The sequence below is a fragment of the Coptis chinensis genome, chromosome 8 (assembly GCF_015680905.1).
Source record: "Coptis chinensis isolate HL-2020 chromosome 8, ASM1568090v1, whole genome shotgun sequence".
Taxonomy (NCBI): Eukaryota; Viridiplantae; Streptophyta; class Magnoliopsida; order Ranunculales; family Ranunculaceae; genus Coptis; species Coptis chinensis.
In genome coordinates this window covers 91,396,667-91,414,861 of record NC_141463.1, presented here as the reverse complement: position 1 = coordinate 91,414,861, position 18,195 = coordinate 91,396,667, and the positions used below count along the sequence as shown (strand labels likewise).

At 38.0% G+C, this 18,195-nt stretch overlaps 3 protein-coding genes across 6 annotated transcripts; all 3 read left to right on the top strand.

Annotated features, from left to right (window-relative positions):
- The first annotated feature begins 758 nt into the window (after nucleotides 1-758).
- LOC147484309 (protein trichome birefringence-like 37) lies at nucleotides 759-8,853 on the top strand. The gene is made up of 5 exons (XM_086577213.1): nucleotides 759-1,220; nucleotides 1,342-1,513; nucleotides 7,771-7,946; nucleotides 8,030-8,188; nucleotides 8,305-8,853. Exons 1-5 carry the CDS (start codon nucleotides 934-936, stop codon nucleotides 8,594-8,596), a joined length of 1,086 nt encoding a protein of 361 aa, XP_086433339.1. The 5' UTR covers nucleotides 759-933; the 3' UTR covers nucleotides 8,597-8,853.
- Nucleotides 8,854-12,347: 3,494 nt separating this feature from the next.
- LOC147484308 (protein trichome birefringence-like 38) lies at nucleotides 12,348-13,355 on the top strand. Its single transcript, XM_086577947.1, has 3 exons — nucleotides 12,348-12,536; nucleotides 12,620-12,778; nucleotides 12,893-13,355. Exons 1-3 carry the CDS (start codon nucleotides 12,379-12,381, stop codon nucleotides 13,179-13,181), a joined length of 606 nt encoding a protein of 201 aa, XP_086434073.1. The 5' UTR covers nucleotides 12,348-12,378; the 3' UTR covers nucleotides 13,182-13,355.
- A 3,203-nt stretch (nucleotides 13,356-16,558) lies between these two features.
- On the top strand, nucleotides 16,559-18,087 carry LOC147484307 (E3 ubiquitin-protein ligase RING1-like). Of its 4 annotated transcripts, none has more exons than XR_015203501.1 (4): nucleotides 16,559-16,879; nucleotides 16,993-17,117; nucleotides 17,208-17,710; nucleotides 17,997-18,087. XR_015203501.1 is itself a non-coding variant. In XM_086575411.1 (3 exons), the coding sequence occupies exons 1-3, from the start codon at nucleotides 16,809-16,811 to the stop codon at nucleotides 17,369-17,371; spliced, it is 360 nt and encodes a 119-aa protein (XP_086431537.1). In that variant the 5' UTR covers nucleotides 16,559-16,808; the 3' UTR covers nucleotides 17,372-18,081. The 4 variants fall into 4 exon arrangements, 1 of the variants encoding a protein (XP_086431537.1); XR_015203500.1 differs by having other exon boundaries at nucleotides 17,208-17,849; XM_086575411.1 differs by having other exon boundaries at nucleotides 17,208-18,081.
- Nucleotides 18,088-18,195: the final 108 nt, after the last annotated feature.

Sequence of the window (18,195 nt, the reverse complement as noted above, 5' to 3'; positions counted from 1 at the left end):
TTACGTAAACGCGGAAGTGTGACAATTGGACAAAGAAGATTGAATGTGGTGATAGAAATCGGACAAAGAAGATTGAATGTGGTGATAGAAATCGATAAAAAACAAATCAATTAAAACACTTACCAACGCAAAGCGAATAACCAATAGAAGTGGAGACGAGATTTACGTGGTTTGACGTTAGCCTAATCTACCAAGCAAAATAGGAGACTAATCAAGAGATAAACAAATAGAGTATAATCACTCACAAACGAATCCCGAAGAATTCACAAACTCTCTCTCACAAATTGAACCTTACAAATCCCACCAACTGGTCTCATATTTATAGAGGTGGGTATCAAATTAGAATCCTATTTAGAATAGAAAACCAAAATCTTAACTGTGTGGTTTATCCAAATCTGAGTCGTATACCAACAGGAAGAACCAAGAGCTAAACAATTCCTTTTTTATTATTATTAGGACAGGCACGGGCACAATTCCTTTCCTTTACAGGTTTGAAGCCAATATAATGAAGTGGACCAAAATTCAGTTAAGGTCGTCTAAAATTGGAGTTCAGTTCATTTGGGTTGGTGGGTGGATGTTGGGTCGGACCCAAAATTCGATTTGTGGAATAGCTTTAAGACTTACATGGTGCTCAACTACTGCTCAGATAGAAGACAAGAAATCCATTTACTACCCAGCTTTAATTAATAATAATACATTAATACATGATCACAAAGATCCTCGTTACCTACATGTGGTGATTGCAAATGTTATTGCCTAAGGTAGCCCATACAAGATTTGGAACAGCTCATTTTTTAAAATCTGGCAACTGTGTCCTTAAAAGAATCTTATTGCCTTACTCAGTTCCTTCTTCTTTCTCTTCTCTGAACTTACATTTGCTCATCATTTCACTTCTCATTCATTTTCAGTTCAGTGATCCAAATTTCAATATAGATGGGCTTCCTATGGCTGAGCTATTGTTCATTTTACGCTCTGCTTATACTTGTTCATGCAGCCAATGGAGCTCAATGTTATAACAGTGTGACTAGTTTAAGAGATAGGAAAATGGGAGAGAGCTGTAATATGTTCCAAGGGAGTTGGATCTTCGATGATGCATACCCGCTTTATGAATCATCGAGTTGTCCATTCATTCGCAGGGAATTTGATTGCAAAAAATATGCTCGACCTGATGATCAATACCTCAAGTATAGATGGCAGCCCACTGATTGCAATTTACCAAGGTACATTTTCTTCGTCTCTGTCAATCCGAACTATTTTCAGTAACATTCGAATTGAGTTACATGTATTTTATCAATTATCATAATGAAATTAGACAACAAATTTGGAACTGTGAACATGCAGTTTTGCTGGTGAAGATTTCTTAAGAAGGTTCAAGGGGAAGAAGATTATGTTCATAGGAGATTCTTTAAGTCTAAACTTCTGGCAATCCTTTCTTTGCCTACTCCGTGCTGCAGTACCTCAAGTAAATATCACCAATGAGACCAATGAGTCCATCACCAGCTTCACGTTCCAGGTCAGTCCAATCATCAATCCTAATCATAGAAACGTGACTACCATACTAAGAAGTTGCGCTCAACGTCCCCACCAATATTGTAATTACACAGAGCGGAAAGTTATGAAATAAGTTGTGAATTTATTAACTCATGACAATGATACCTTGCCTACTTGAATAACTCGGTCCACAATGATTTTTTCTGTCTCAAAAGCCATGCATGTTAGTATTCTTGAGTCCATTTACGCTTACTTAAACTGCTACCTCTTAAATTCGAAAGATTTTTAGAATAAAAGTTGGGTTAATTATGCCAACTTATATGCATTATTCTGGTAAATCTTTTAACTAGAAATGCAATGCTTTAGATACGTATGAGGCTTCACCACCAAATTATGGCAGTGAGGACAGAGGAGGCCAATTTCATAACAACTTTTCTTCTAGTTGGTGGCTTCAAAGCTTTGAATCCGCCTAATTATTAAAAAAATTATAAAGTGGAACTTTTTGTCTTGAAATGCTCCAAAATCGTGATTAGAGAAGCATGATGCTGTTGGGAGATTTCACTAGAAAGTCACACCTCAATCTAGTTACTTTCTATCCCAAATGATTTCAACTTGGAGCTCACACTAAGGAAATCACCCACCCAAGACTCTGGTAGTTATCACAACAACCTCAACAAAGCAAAACCACTAACTTATCATCACCCTTCAAAAATAATAATGGAAGTAAAATACGCAAAAGATACTAAAGATTTAAGGTGGTTCGGTAAATATTACCTACATCCACACACAAGAGCCGAAGTTTCCTTTATAACAAAGATGGAGAGTTTACAAGAGATCAAGAATCAATAAGAAGAGGCCTCACAAAAACCCTAGCTCAACAGAGCTCCCACAATACCCTAGAAATGAATCTCTCAAAGTTGTACTTCAAAACCCTAATCTATTTCCTTTATATAGGTGTACATAGACAAAGGGGAAGTAAAATGGGCTTCAGCCGCACGGGAGCTTGATTAAATCCATAGTGTGAGTGCCCTCTTCATCGAGCATGGTATGAGAGTCCGCTTGGTGGCCCTTCTTCTTTAGACATTCTGGTAGACGGACGAAGGACCAAATGGAATAGATTTTAAGGTTCAAAAAGTAGAGTGGTGAATGGACACCGAGCAAAGCTCGACGGCGGTTCCAACAACCCAACAATCTCCTTAACTTGAACCTTCGAGATTCTTCATGCACATCACATCTCAATTGTAACCACTCAATCCAAATCCAATATACTAAAGAAACACTGGCCATCCATCATGGTCTTCAAGCAAGAAGACCACCGGGTTGAACACAACTTCAACTTCAAAAAGGCACGGCCTTGTCAACATATCCACGGATTCTCTCCTTGGATCTTCTCAAGTGCCAAGACCTCATCCTCCAACAGAGATCGGATAAAATGATATGAGGAGACCAATGTGTTTGGTCCTAGAATGAAAGGCGGAATTTTGGCAAGATGTATAGCACTTTCGACCGCCATCGCGGTAACACACTTCTCTTTGCTTCATCCCAAGCTCTTCCATCAATCCCCGTGAACCGGATCATCTCTTTGCTTGCCTCTCAGAACGGCCCACATACTCGCCTCGCGGGTGGTGACAAAGCAACAATCTTCAGAATCGAGAAATCCAACTTCATTTCGCAAGTAGCACCATCAGTAAAGACATAACCAAGAGTGCTTCTTCTTCGCGATCTACTTCTCCCCGCAAAATCGGCATCCACATACCCTTGCGGGTTCACAACACCCCTTCCATAACATAGGCATTTCTCACAGTACCTCTCGGATATCTCAATATCCACTTCACGGCTTCCCAATTTGCCGAGATTAGACATAAATCCATCGACAGCTCATTTTTTGGGCTATATCCGGACGCAGTGCAAACCATGGCATACATAAGACTTCCAATGGCAGAGGTTATGGTACCTTGGCCATGAAGTTTCTTTTCCTCAACAATCTTGGGAGAGTGTTCCTCGACAACTTGAAGTGAAACCGCCAAAGGTGTGCAAACCGGTTTCGCAGACTACCCATCTTGAACCTCTTCAATACCTTCTCAATATACTCACCGGAGACAACCTCGTAATACCTTTCTTTATCTCTTTCGATCCTCATCCCTAGAACTGTTTTTTGCACCCAAATCCTTCATAGAGAACTCACTTGCTAACTTCTTTCAATCTCCCAATTTCTCGACATATCGAACTGTTTACTAACATATCATCAACATATAGCAACGGGGATGATGTATTGGGAGTCGAACCTCTTGAAGTAGCAACAATGGTCGGGCCACAGACTTATAGTAGAATTTGCATGAAGTTATCAAACTTAAGGTGCACCATTTCAGGGGCTTGTTTCAAACCATACAAGCTCTTTTCGGCTTCAAGATACCATATTCTCTTTACCCTTTGATGAAACCCTCCGGTTGTTTGATATAAATTTCCTCAACTAGGTCACCATGGAGGAAGGCGGTTTTAACATCCAACCGCCAAGATACAAATCTTCCGGCAGCAACAATACTCAACACCTAATAGAATAGTATTGGGTTTCACCACGGGAGAATATCTCTGCGGAAGTCAATGCCCGCATGCTGAAAACCCTTGACTACTAGCCTTGCCTTGTATCTCACGGGAACCATCATGTTCCTCTTTGACTCTAAACACCCATTTTTCCAGAGCCTTCTTGCCCATGGGTAGTTTGGCTTGCCACAAGAGATGAGGGACTTCATCTCATCTTGCATACAAGCTCCCACTTTTGCATCACTCACCTCCAATGCTTCATCATAAGCATTGGGGCTCGCCACCATCAAGTAAGTAGCAAGTAATTCATGGGGTGGAGGGCGGATATCTCGAACTTCGGTACATGTGGGCCCGGATCTTCTTTGGGGGGGCACGAGGTGGAGATGGACTCGGTGGTGTGGTATCCTCATTATTTCTCGAGTCACTACTACCGTCATCCTCCGACCGTGGAGCTCCCACTATACCACGACTTACATCAAGTCTTCCAACTCAACATACTGCATGGCTCTCTCTCATTTCGATTCCTTGGTTTGGCTTCATCTCTATCCTTGTACATCACCTTTTTCATTAAACACAACATCTCTACTCTGAATGATTTTCCGATTTTGATCATCCCAAAAGCGATACCCAAAATCATCACCGCCATAGCCAATGAAGGTGCACTTTAAGTGACTTAGCATCAAGCTTGCTTCTAGCTTGGTCACTAATGTGGACATAGGACACACAACCAAACACCTTCAAATGGGAAAGGTTCACATCCTTCCGGCCTTCCACACTTCCTCCGGAATCTTAAAATCCAAAGGCATCGATGGTCCTCTATTGATCAAGTAAGCTTCATTGCTAACACTTTACGCCCAGAATGGCGGGCAAGTCTGCTAGTGTGTGCGATACACCTAGCTCTCTCTCTCTATGTTCTATTCATCCCTCTGCAACCCCATTCAGGAGGTGTCCCCGCAAAGTCTTTTCCATCTTGATGCCATTGTCGACCGACAAGATTCTTAAAAACTGAATCCTCATACTTCTCCCACCGTTGTGGGATCTCAACTTCTTTACTTTCAAGCTTGTCTCATTCTCAACCATGGCCTTCCAAGTCTTGAACACTTCAAATACCGACTTTGTGTCTCAAGAAATAGACCCACACCTTCCTAGTATGGTTATCAATGAAAGTCACAAAATATGACTTTCCGCCAAGTGAAAGAGACATTTTTCGCCCCCGGACATCGTATGTATCAACTCGAGCCTTCTAGCTTTGAGTCGACCCATTCTCGAAAACTCATGAAAATATTTCCAAATACAGTTCTCACGAAGTCAATTTCGGTCATTTGTAACTTTGGGAGTTTACGGGTAAGAGTGAAGGATTTTCATTCCTTTCACTCATGTGACCAAGTCTGCGGTGCCAAACATTCGGATCCTCTTTGCCATGTGCCCGCGATAATCGACTCACAACCGTAATATGTCATCATGAGAGTACCATCTTTTCTTACCATTTGCAACAATCAATGAACCCTTCGAGACCTTCCAAGTATCACCGGTAAAGATCAGAATAAATCCTTCACTTGCCAATTGCCCATGAAATCAAATTCTTCCTCAATCCGAACATGTCCGGCGTCCCTCAATAACCATGACGAGCCATTCATCTTGATATGCACATCACCCCTTGCCGACAATGTCACAAGGTTGGTCATCACCGAAAGACCGTTCAAGGTCACCTTTTTGGTAGTTCTCAAAACTCTCGATGTGAGGTAGCATGGAAAGATCGCCGGAATCAAGTACCCAAGACTCCTTCTTGTGCTCCATGAACAACATATCAAAGCGTCATCTACCATCTCAACAACATTAGCTTCTTGATTCTTTTTCTTGTTCTTATTAATGTTGTTGTTGTTTCTTGGTCAATTTGGGGCTATAGTGGCGTGCCTACCACAATTATAAACACACCACTTCACTTATGTCTCGAGGTTTGTGTTCAACGCTTTGCAATTGGGAGGCTTGAGATTTCGATCTCCCCCTCCACTTTTTTTCTTACTACGAACTCTGTTTGACTTTCTTCCCTACTTTCGAGACTTTCAATGCCGACTATCGAAGTTGATATAAGAAGATGGCCGGATAGATCTTGTCTCCTGATTTCCTCGGTTAGTACCATACTAACAACGTGCTCAAACTTCAACTTGGTCATATTGTCGCAGAGCCACTAATAGCCGCCATAGTCGCCTTCCAACTTGGAGGCAATTGTCCAAGTATCGCCAAAGCTAGCACCTCATCACTAAATGTAATCTCAACCGACTTCAATTGGTCCTTAGTTTGGTTGAATTCATTTAGGTGATCCTGAAGGAGGTCCCCTCCAACATTTTCATACTAAATAGCTTGGTGATCAAATAGACTTTGAATGACGAGGGTTGTTCATACATCGTAGTAAGTGCCTCCATGAGATGAAGCGTCTTTCGATCTTAATATTGTTGCTCGTGACTTGAAAAGACTCAATCGGATTGTGGCCAAGGCCTTTCTATCTTGCAAATCCCATTTATCTTGCGGAATCTCATCGGGCTTCACATATCAATGTTTCCATCAAATCCTTTTGATAGAGAACATCCTCAATTTGCATCTTCCAATAGCCGAAGTTTGTTCCAGTCAAACTTCTATCTTGTAACTTTCCTTTTGGGTCGTCCATGACTTAATCGAACCAAAACAACGGTGGAGAACTTTCGGAGGAATTTCTTCAAACACCTAGCTCTCTCTGCTAAAGGTGGAGTCTTTCCTCACACACCTTGTTCCAATGATCAAAAACCGGCTCGATACCACTTTTGGGAGATTTCACTAGAAAGTCACACCTCAATCTAGTTACTTTCTATCCCAAATGATTTCAACTTGGAGCTCACACCAAGGAAATCACCCACCCAAGACTCTACGGTAGTTATCACAACAACCTCAACAAAGCAAAACCACTAACTTATCATCACCACCCTTCATAGCAACAATAATAATGGAAGTAAATATGCAAAGAGACACAAAGATTTAGGTGGTTGAGGTAAATATTACCTACATCCACACACAAGAGCCGAGTTTCCTTTATAACAAAGATTGGAGAGTTTACAAGAGATCAAGAATCAATAAGAAGAGGCTCGCAAAACCCTAGCTCAACAGAGCTCCCACAATACCCTAGAAATGAATCTCTCAAAGTTGTACTTCAAAACCCTAATCTATTTCCTTTATATGGGTGTACATAGACAAAGGGAAGTAAAATGGGCTTGGGCCGCAATCGATTAACATATATGGCCATCATATGAGGCCCTCTTTCGAGCATGAGCTGAGTCCCCTTTAAAGGTGGCCTTGGCTTCTTCTTCGGATATCAGTACCCATGGTGCCCTCTTCATCGAGGTTTAACGAAGAGTGGTGAACGGACACCGGAGCAAAGCTCGACGGTTCCCACAACCCAACAGATGCTTCTTTTTGGAGGGTAGCACCCACTGCACATTCACATTCACATTCACATTCACATTCGTATTTACTAACTTAGATCCCAAGTAATGTAACTAGCTTTTCTCTCGGGCATTCACCTGAACATGTAGGTGGTTGTTCAGAACAATTTCTGAAATGAGTGGCATCCAAACATACTAAAAATATAAGATGTTTCTATAGTATGGTATCTTACCATCCATTTCAATCATATGGCTTTTATCTAATTACCACTCTTCATACTTGAGATGTTCTAACTTCTAAGTGGCCCAAGAATTATGTTTGCAGGATCATGAAGTATCTGTAATGTTATTCCATTCTTTGTTCTTAGTGGACGTGGAGACTGAACAGCTTGGCCGAATTTTGAAGCTCGATTCTATCAAGAACGGTGATACATGGAAAAATATGGACATTTTGATCTTCAATACATATCAATGGTGGGGACGCAAGGGACCAAAACAACCGTGAGATCTTCTTAAAAGCTACATAATCTTAAAAATATTTAATCAATGTTGATGGTGACCACTCATAGCAAATTGCTTTGCAGATGGGATTTAATTCAAGAAGGTAATAACACCTACGAAGACATGGATCGAACGGTTGCTTTTCGCAAAGGGCTAACAACCTGGGCCAAGTGGGTCGACTCAGACGTCGATTTTGCAAAAACTAAGGTTTTCTTCCAAGGAATTTCTCCTTCACATTATAAGTAAGTTGCTATTAGAAATGGTTATATGAGGCCCTCATTCATTACAAAAAAATTATTATTATATAATAATGACGGCGTCGTTTCAATGTTTGTACATTTTTTATTTTTTTTCCCAGTGGAAGTGATTGGAATGACCCAGGAGTTACGAATTGCGCCAAGGAGACACAACCTGTGATGGGATCAACACACCCAGTAACATATCAGGCAACTACAATAGTGAAAGATGTATTGGGCACGATTGAGAATCCAGTTTATTTGCTCGATGTGACCACTCTTTCGCAACTCAGAAAAGATGCACATCCAAGCAGTTACAATGGGTTAGGGGGCATGGACTGCACCCATTGGTGCATCCCTGGTCTTCCTGATACTTGGAGCCAAATTCTTTATGCAGCTCTCATTCATTATTGAAGACAACCCATATAAACAGAGAATAAGACATAGGGGTTCATAGCTCCTAAATGATTATATTTATTTATTCAATTTTTTCTGTCTTTTTTTATGAGGGATCGAATTTATTTCAAACCTCTAAAAAATACAGATCAATTTTTTGGAAATATATCAACAATCTTAGACTGGTTATTTTTGCTACAATTCATTATCGATTATAAAGAATAACGATGTGTTTATCGAAAAAATAAATAAATAAAGAATAACAATGTTTTTTATTGGGCATCGTAAATTAGTACTCGTGATAATAAGACTGGGACGCTACCATTTGGACACTTTATTTCTCATGGAAGTCAAATTAAGGTGCACAATTGAAACAAACGACATATACTTCCTCTGTTGTTCTTTTTATATTCCTGTAACAACTATTGTTTACTTGATGTAACAACTCTGTTGTTGGGATTCCTGTAGTTTCAATGGTAAAGATTTTCTCAGGAGGTTTAAAGGCAAGAAGATCATGTTTATAGGGGATTCCCTAAGCCGAAACACTTGGATTTCTCTTTCTTGCTTGCTTCATGCAGCAGTCCCTAATATAGCTTTCACCTTGGAGTCCGAGGATAAAATCACCACAGTGACGTTCAAGGTAAGCCTTGCTCCTGAAATACAAGTAGTAGCATTAGTTTTAGGCCCATGCGCGGTGTGAAGTAGAAATTCATATTGACCAGATAGAACTTTTGCAGGACTATGGACTATCTATGATTCTATTTTTTTTTTTTTTGAAAAAGTCATGGGGTTAAGGCAGACCCCCACCGATTTATATTGCAAAAAGGTAAACCTTACAAGCCTTCCTAAGAGTTAGATCATTAAAAGGAGGCACACAAAGACGCAAATCAACAGACTATAAGCCTAACATACTTGAGGTCACTAGACATACTACAATTGAACCCTAAGAAAGTAGAGCTAGGAATCCTACTTCCTAGCCATGATTTTCTTTACAATCTTAGGATGATCTTTCCTAAGATGAGTATGCGCTTTCTCATAGTTACAAAAGAAAACCTTCGCAAGCACAACACACATAAGTGAGTCCCAAAGTGTCATCCCAAAACTCTTCTATGTAGTCTTCAAGATGTCTCATCTTTTTGTTTTTGGTTAACGACTTAACCTTTTTCATCATTGCAAGTGTAGGCTCTATTTCTCCTGAAGAACGCACTTGGATCTTTTTGCTTCTTTTTGGCTTCACAGTAGTCCATTTATTCTCAGAAGACGCTTCATACTTTGATGTGCTCTTAGGCAATGCAAGCGTTGGAGCCCCTATATATGTATCCCCAAACAACTCAGATTCACTCTCTAAGAGATCGTCATCTACATCCTCATTTCCAACAACTAACCCTTCATACATGTTTATTTCTCTACTATTTGGGAGTTGGTTAAGAGGAGTAACGCTTTGCTGGTGCCTTTGTAATCTAAATTCCGAAATCCCGAACTATGGTGTAATCTAAATTAAAATACACCAAACGTCCTCGTGGTAGATGTTGCTATCAAAAGTGAAAACCTCATATTCAAATGTTGTCACTCTTGTCACAGTTTGTCAGAAACAAAGCCCATTTTTTCCATTTTGACCGAAATATCGGACCCCCAAAACCAAAATATATCGATATATTAGTGATTTCAATTTTTGGTGAAAAAAATAAAATATCTATATATATAAAAAAGTATCACCAATAAATGATGATATATATCAGAAATATCGGGCAACAATCAACAAAATCGGTCAAAAAGTCCAACCAAGTCAAACGATATATATCAAATATATCATCGATATTTATTGATATATCGATAAATACAATATATATCAATTTGTAAATAAGTCAATATATCTAACCGATATTTTAACTTATTTTCATATCGGGTACCTCAAAAACCAAAATATCGATATTTCAAACGATATTTTCGGCCTTGGTCAGAAGTGATTTTGGATTAACTCACAAATCTAAGATTAATTTTATGAATCACAATGCATGTTGGCTTTACTCACAAATAAGAGGTTGTCTTGTCCATGACATAAAAAACATTTGTTAAAAGTGACAAGTGGAGTGTGCGAACTGTGTGAATAACCATATGCCTATGAATCAGTTTTTCACAGTAAATCATGCAGTACCGGCGTGTCATTATTATTGACTAATATGCTTGTACACAAGATAGTAAAGTTTAAAATTTATTATCAATTTGTTTCGTATAATGGAAATTTCTTATCTTGCTCACTCCATCAACACACAATCTCATACTATCACTTGTCTATAAAAGAGCGAGAGAATAGTAGTCTAGGTATTTAAAAATGTCTAGATTTTTAAGTATTTTTACTAGAGCGTTTGCGAAATTTAGTTGTAATTTATGTCAAGGTGGCGGGGGTACATTCGGAGGTTTGGAAGCACACCGGAAATCCTGTCATGGAAAAAAAAAAATATGCATATTCATGCCCTAAAATAAAAAAATTTCCTGATGGTTCCAAACACAGATGCGGCGATAATCATAAAAAGGACCGCCAGCATCACAAGGGCAAAGCTGATGCTGATGGGGATGAAGAATGAAGAAGTTGGTGAAGAATGAAGAATGATCGAAGAATGAAGTTGTTTTCTGTTGTGTTGTTGTCGTGTCTGTCTTGTGTTGTTGTCGTGTGTTGTTACCATGTAATGTTGTTATTGTTGTTATGATCGATGATGTAATCTTGTTATGAGATAATGTTCGTCCTTATTATCTATATGTTCGTCCTTATTCTTCATCAGCAGCACCTTCTCCTCATGATTTAACTACCACTCCTAATAAAAAAAATAAAATCATAATCACTAGTATATTTGGTATATTTCAAATAAAACTCCTCTGCCAAATAACAAAATCATAAAATCATAAATATTTGGTATATTTCAAATAAAACTCTTCTGCCAAATAACAAAATCACTCACAATCCCCGAGAACCCAACTCTTTATTAAACTCTTTGACAATACTCACCACACTCGTTACAAACAATTAAAAAAAAACCAAAAACATTAAACAACTCACAATTAAAAAACCCAAACTTTTATCTATATCTAAAAAAACAAATAAAACTATTCTGTTAAATAACAAAATCACTTCACTCGCTCTCTCTTGGATTATATTGAATAACAAGTTAAAAAAAAAAAAATTGATAATATTAACGCATATAGGGCCACATTCTATTTTCTTGCTTTAGGCCACCAAAATGTTAGGACCGACACTGTCCAAAACCCAGCTCCCCCAAAACCCAGCTCCCCATAATAAGTGTATCGTACCATTGGACGGTCAAAAGCCTAAAATAAATAAATTCAATTAAATAACATATATCTCAACTTAAAGGACATTTCAAAGAGAGAGATTAAAAATCATCCAAACCATACTGGTATCAAAAAGAAAACCGGATGAAATTAATCATATACAAATTTACTAGAAACTAAGATAAACAAATACAGTGAAAGAAGGAGACATACTTCTCCAATGGATTCTGATATTGTTTTGTTTTCTGCAAAAATCAAGATCAAAATCACAAATATGTAATTAGTACGTTTCTAGATTCTAAGCAGTTCAAGAAAATTATAACTATGATCTAATACAAAATTTATTGAACTGTAAAACAATTCTTGATATCCTAATTTTCTTAAACAAATAAACAATGAATCTTATATATATAATTACAAGAGCTAACTACTTACATTGAAATTTTTTCCTAGCGAACCAAAACTAAAAAAATGAGGAAGAATTATGTTTGCAGGATCATGAAGTATATGTAATGTTATTCCATTCTTTGTTCTTAGTGGACGTGGAGACTGAACAGCTTGGCCGAATTTTGAAGCTCGATTCTATCAAGAACGGTGATACATGGAAAAATATGGACATTTTGATCTTCAATACATATCAATGGTGGGGACGCAAGGGACCAAAACAACCGTGAGATCTTCTTAAAAGCTACATAACCTCAAAAATATTTAATCAATGTTGATGGTGACCACTCATAGCAAATTGCGTTGCAGATGGGATTTAATTCAAGAAGGTAATAACACCTACGAAGACATGGATCGAACGGTTGCTTTTCGCAAAGGGCTAACAACCTGGGCCAAGTGGGTCGACTCAGACGTCGATTTTGCAAAAACCAAGGTTTTCTTCCAAGGAATTTCTCCTTCACATTATAAGTAAGTTGCTATTAGAAATGGTTATATGAGGCCCTCATTCATTACAAAAAATATTATTATATAATAATGACGGCGTCGTTTCGATGTTTGTACATTTTTTATTTTTTTTCCCAGTGGAAGTGATTGGAATGACCCAGGAGTTACGAATTGCGCCAAGGAGACACAACCTGTGATGGGATCAACACACCCAGTAACATATCAGGCAACTACAATAGTGAAAGATGTATTGGGCACGATTGAGAATCCAGTTTATTTGCTCGATGTGACCACTCTTTCGCAACTCAGAAAAGATGCACATCCAAGCAGTTACAATGGATTAGGGGGCATGGACTGCACCCATTGGTGCATCCCTGGTCTTCCTGATACTTGGAGCCAAATTCTTTATGCAGCTCTCATTCATTGAAGACAACCCATATAAACAGAGAATAAGACATAGGGGTTCATTAGTTCATAGCTCCTAAATGATTATATTTATTTATTCAATTTTTTCTGTCTTTTTTTTATGAGGGATCGAATTTATTTCAAACCTCTAAAAAATACAGATCAATTTTTTGGAAATATATCAACAATCTTAGACTGGTTATTTTTGCTACAATTCATTATCGATTATAAAGAATAACGATGTGTTTATCGAAAAAATAAATAAATAAAGAATAACAATGTTTTTTATTGGGCATCGTAAATTAGTACTCGTGATAATAAGACTGGGACGCTACCATTTGGACACTTTATTTCTCATGGAAGTCAAATTAAGGTGCACAATTGAAACAAACGACATATACTTCCTCTGTTGTTCTTTTTATATTCCTGTAACAACTCTTGTTTACTTGATGTAACAACTCTGTTGTTGGGATTCCTGTAGTTTCAATGGTAAAGATTTTCTCAGGAGGTTTAAAGGCAAGAAGATCATGTTTATAGGGGATTCCCTAAGCCGAAACACTTGGATTTCTCTTTCTTGCTTGCTTCATGCAGCAGTCCCTAAGCTAATATAGCTTTCACCTTGGAGTCCGAGGATAAAATCACCACAGTGACGTTCAAGGTAAGCTTTGCTCCTGAAACACAAGTAGTATCATTAGTTTTAGGCCCATGCGCGGTGTGCAGTAGAAATTCATATTGGCAAGATGAACTTTTGCAGGACTATGGACTATGTGTGATTCTATTCCATTCTTTGTACTTAGTAGACATTGAAAAAGAGCGTACTGGCCGTGTTATGAAAATCGACTCGATCAAGGATGGCAATATATGGAAAGAGATGGACATCTTAACTTGATATTCAATACATATCAATGGTGGGGTCGTAGAGGTGCCAAGCAGCAGTAAAGCCTACTTAAAAGTTAAAACTTATGTGATGAACGAGAAACTACCTGAACTCTAATGTGTGTAGTCCTCCTGTCAAATTGTGTTCCAGATGGGATTATATTGAAGAAGGCAACAAGATTTACAACGACATGGATCGTATGGTTGCAGTCCGAAAAGGGTTAATGACATGGCCAAATGTTCAACTCGGACGTTTTTTTGTTGAAATGGTTATGAGGCAGACCCCCACCTGTGTTTATAGAACGTTGAACCTTACAAAGCCTCCCTAAGAGTTAGATCATTAGGGAAGCACACAAAGCCTTACAAAATCAACAAGCAACAAGCTTGACATAGATGAGATTACTCACTAGCTACACATATCACAATGGGTTCTCGATAGATCAAGAATGAAGTGATAGCAAATGCTATCTCATTCTCTTACTTTTTGGCCATTAATTGTTTCACTATCTTTGGATGATCATTCTTAATTAGATGAGTCTGCACTTTCTCATAATCACATAAGAAACCCTCACAAGCACAACACACATAAGTGAGAAGTGGGTCCTAGAGTGTCATCCCAAAACTTTTTGGTATAGTCCGCAAAAATCCTCATCCTTTTGTTTTTAACTAATGACTTTACCTTTTTCATCATTGCAAGAGTGGGCTCTACTTCTCCCGAAGAACACTCTTGTATATTCTTTTGCTTCTTTTTGGATTCACAACACTCCATTCGTTTTGATCCTTAGACTGGGTTGTATACCTTGATGCATTCTTAGGAACATGATCTACAAATAATTTGTGTTTAGGTTCAAGGAGGCTGGTCATCTTCTAATTTTCCTTTGCTCGCATTAGCTAACTCCAAAATGTTCATATCTTGAGTCCCAAGTGCCCAAGACATTTATAGTTTAGGGTCTTTCTTTGTAGAAAACAACAACAAATTAAAGAGACAAAACACAAGATTTATAGTGGTTGATGCCATTGCGGCAACCTACGTCCACAGGAGAAGAAAGAGATTTATTGTTTGATAGATAAATTAAGGTTCTATTACAGGGATTTATATAGGCACAACACGAGTGCACAATCGTCTGTAGTGTTTCTAAAAGAGTAGAGTCTTCCCTTTATAGAAACACACAAATCTATCGAATTGCTGTCACGAACCGACTAGGGCGCGCACGCCTCTTCATCGTGCACAACCTGAGGGCGCACGTGCCCCTGTATCTTTCTTCTCCTATACTCCCCCTCAAGTTGGTGCGAAGATATCCAGCGAGCCCAACTTGGAGAGTATATCATAGAACTTTGATGCTGGAAAGTCCCTTGGTAAAAATATCTGCAAGTTGTTGGTCACTGCGAACAAAGGAGGTAGTAACAAGTTAGACTGCACTTTTTCACACACAAAATGACAGTCAACTTCAATATGTTTAGTTCTCTCATGGAACACCGGATTTGCAGCAATGTGCATAGCAGCTTGATTATCACAGTAAAGTATAGTTGACAGATGCAAACTAAAACATAAATCATTCAGAAGAGCCCACAACCATATGATTTCACTGGTGGTGGAAACCATAGCCCTGTACTCTGTCTTTATATATATATTATAGCTCTACCCTCTTCAATTGAGGAAGTGTTTCTAGAGTGTCCACGTGTCAAGGCTAATTAAGAAAAAATAGGAGATAAAATAGGAAACAAATATTTATCTTTATCCTTAGATATATATTATAACTATACCCTCACAAAGACTACAATTTTTTTAAAACTCTATTACTAAATATAAAAGCAGTTTTTTCTAAACTCTATTACTAAATATAAAAAAGTAGGATATAAATAAATAAACAATCCCATGTAGAGTTTTACATACTCTCTAACTTTTTCTAAACACTATAGCTAATTATGAAAAAACAATCACATCTAGAGTTTCACAAAATCTCCAACTTTTCCTAAACAATATAGTTAATTACGAAAAAAAAAATAGTAAACAAAAAACTAAATTGCTAAAAACAATAATTTCCATTGAAAATGATTTTTCTAAAACCCTTTCGATTTGATTCGCCATCCACTGTGTGATTTAGACATTTATTCATAGTTAAGGATTCAAAAAATCACAATTACGACCACAATAATTATGACATATTCCAATTCTTTTATATATATATATATATATATATATATATATATATATCAAAGACCATTAATACTCAGTAGTTGAGAATGCTCCCAGTGACCCACGTCAGCCCCCCTTTTTTCTCTCACACTGACACATCAGATTTTATCTAAAAAAATGAATTCTACGCCCTTTTTCAATTGTTCGTAGCCCAAAATAGTTAAAAACCTATTTCTATACTTTCAAACTCTCTCTCTTATTCTTCTTCCAAAATAATTGAACTCTGAAGAACAGACAATAATCTCTTCTGAGAAGCTACACAAATACAAAGATCAAGTGATGAACAAGAATGCAACTTTCAAGTAGTTGTCCTTGATCTTCGTCAATAAAGTCTATAAATTTCGACAAAGAAGAAGAACCATTAGAGAAGAAGAAGAAGATGAAAAGATTTCTGCATTTGAAGATAACCACACAACGTAGTTGAACAGGGAAGAGATATCTCCACCACCTTCATCTTCAAGTCCAGAAACACTAGAAACATTAATTCAAACTCTCTCAAGATGACGCCTTTCTCAGAATATCCTCCTCTGAAAAGATGACGCCTTTCTCAGAATATCCTCCTCTGAAGTGTTCTTAATGACTTTGCGAAAGTATGAAAGCATGAAAGCATTATTGAAGGTGAAAAAAGTTCCTGTGCCTTATAACTGGTATTGCCCTTTTCTCTCTTACCTGCGGTCGTCTCGGACTCTCGGCCAATTGGATGCTCACCTATTTATGCTCTTTAAAAACAACGATTCAACTGTCTTAACACTTTTGCTAGGTATCACAATCAGTATCTACAAAATGCCTTGCAACAGTTAAGGTTAGAGTACCCTAATGTGGCAATATTGTATGCTGATTACTATCAAGCTTCTGAATGGGTTCTTACCAATGGTCCACAACTTGGTAAGTTTATACACTGAATATGTCTGAAGCAATGTCAAGTTCTAATTAATTAATTCTAATATTAACTTCGTTTCTTTTTCTGAATTTTAGGATTTGAGGATGGGTATGTTGGAAATCCTGAGGATTATGTGGATGCAGCTGGATATGAACAGTTGTTGCAGAATTTAGCTGAGCTTGATGGAGCTAGAAAAGGAGTTCCACCTGCGTCCAAGTCAGCGGTTTCAAGCGTTAAAGAATGTGGTGATTGCATTTGAGGAAGAGGGGTTGATGTGTTCTATATGTAAAGAAGGTGTGCCAGTTGGGGAGAAGGCGAAGAAAATGCTGTGTGGGCATGGGTATCATGGAGATTGTATTGATACTTGGTTGGGGTCGAGGAATACTTGGTTGGGGTCGAGGAATACTTGCCCTCTTTGTAGGTTTGAGTTGCCTACTGATGATCCTGAGTATGAAGTGTTCTATATGTAAAGAAGGTGTGCCAGTTGGGGAGAAGGCGAAGAAAATGCTGTGTGGGCATGGGTATCATGGAGATTGTATTGATACTTGGTTGGGGTCGAGGAATACTTGGTTGGGGTCGAGGAATACTTGCCCTCTTTGTAGGTTTGAGTTGCCTACTGATGATCCTGAGTATGAAGAGCATTATCTATATTAAAAAGGACTCTGTTTTTTTTTTTTTTGGTGTGGGGGGTAAAAATGATGTGCTCGAATAAGCGATTAGAAGATAATTGTCTCAACGTGCGTATGATAGCTGCGACTTCTATTTCTATAGCTTTCGCTCTTTTATTTATTCTTTAAATGGGGTCAGTGAGTTTATTAAATGAATCTCCAATTCAGTCTCACCTATCGTCTAATATAGTACGTAATTGAATTGTATAAATTCAGGTTCCTAACTGCATAGACAAACTTGCCCAAGCAGGATTGAAGATTTGGTTACTCACAGGAGATAAGAAAGAGACTGCAGTCAACATTGGGTATGAGTGGTTTTCTTGCACAGTTCGTTTTTTATGGTTATCCTTAATTCCTTATACCACTACACTTACCTTCAGAAAGAGTTAAGTTTAGTACATGCTAACCTTTTTTC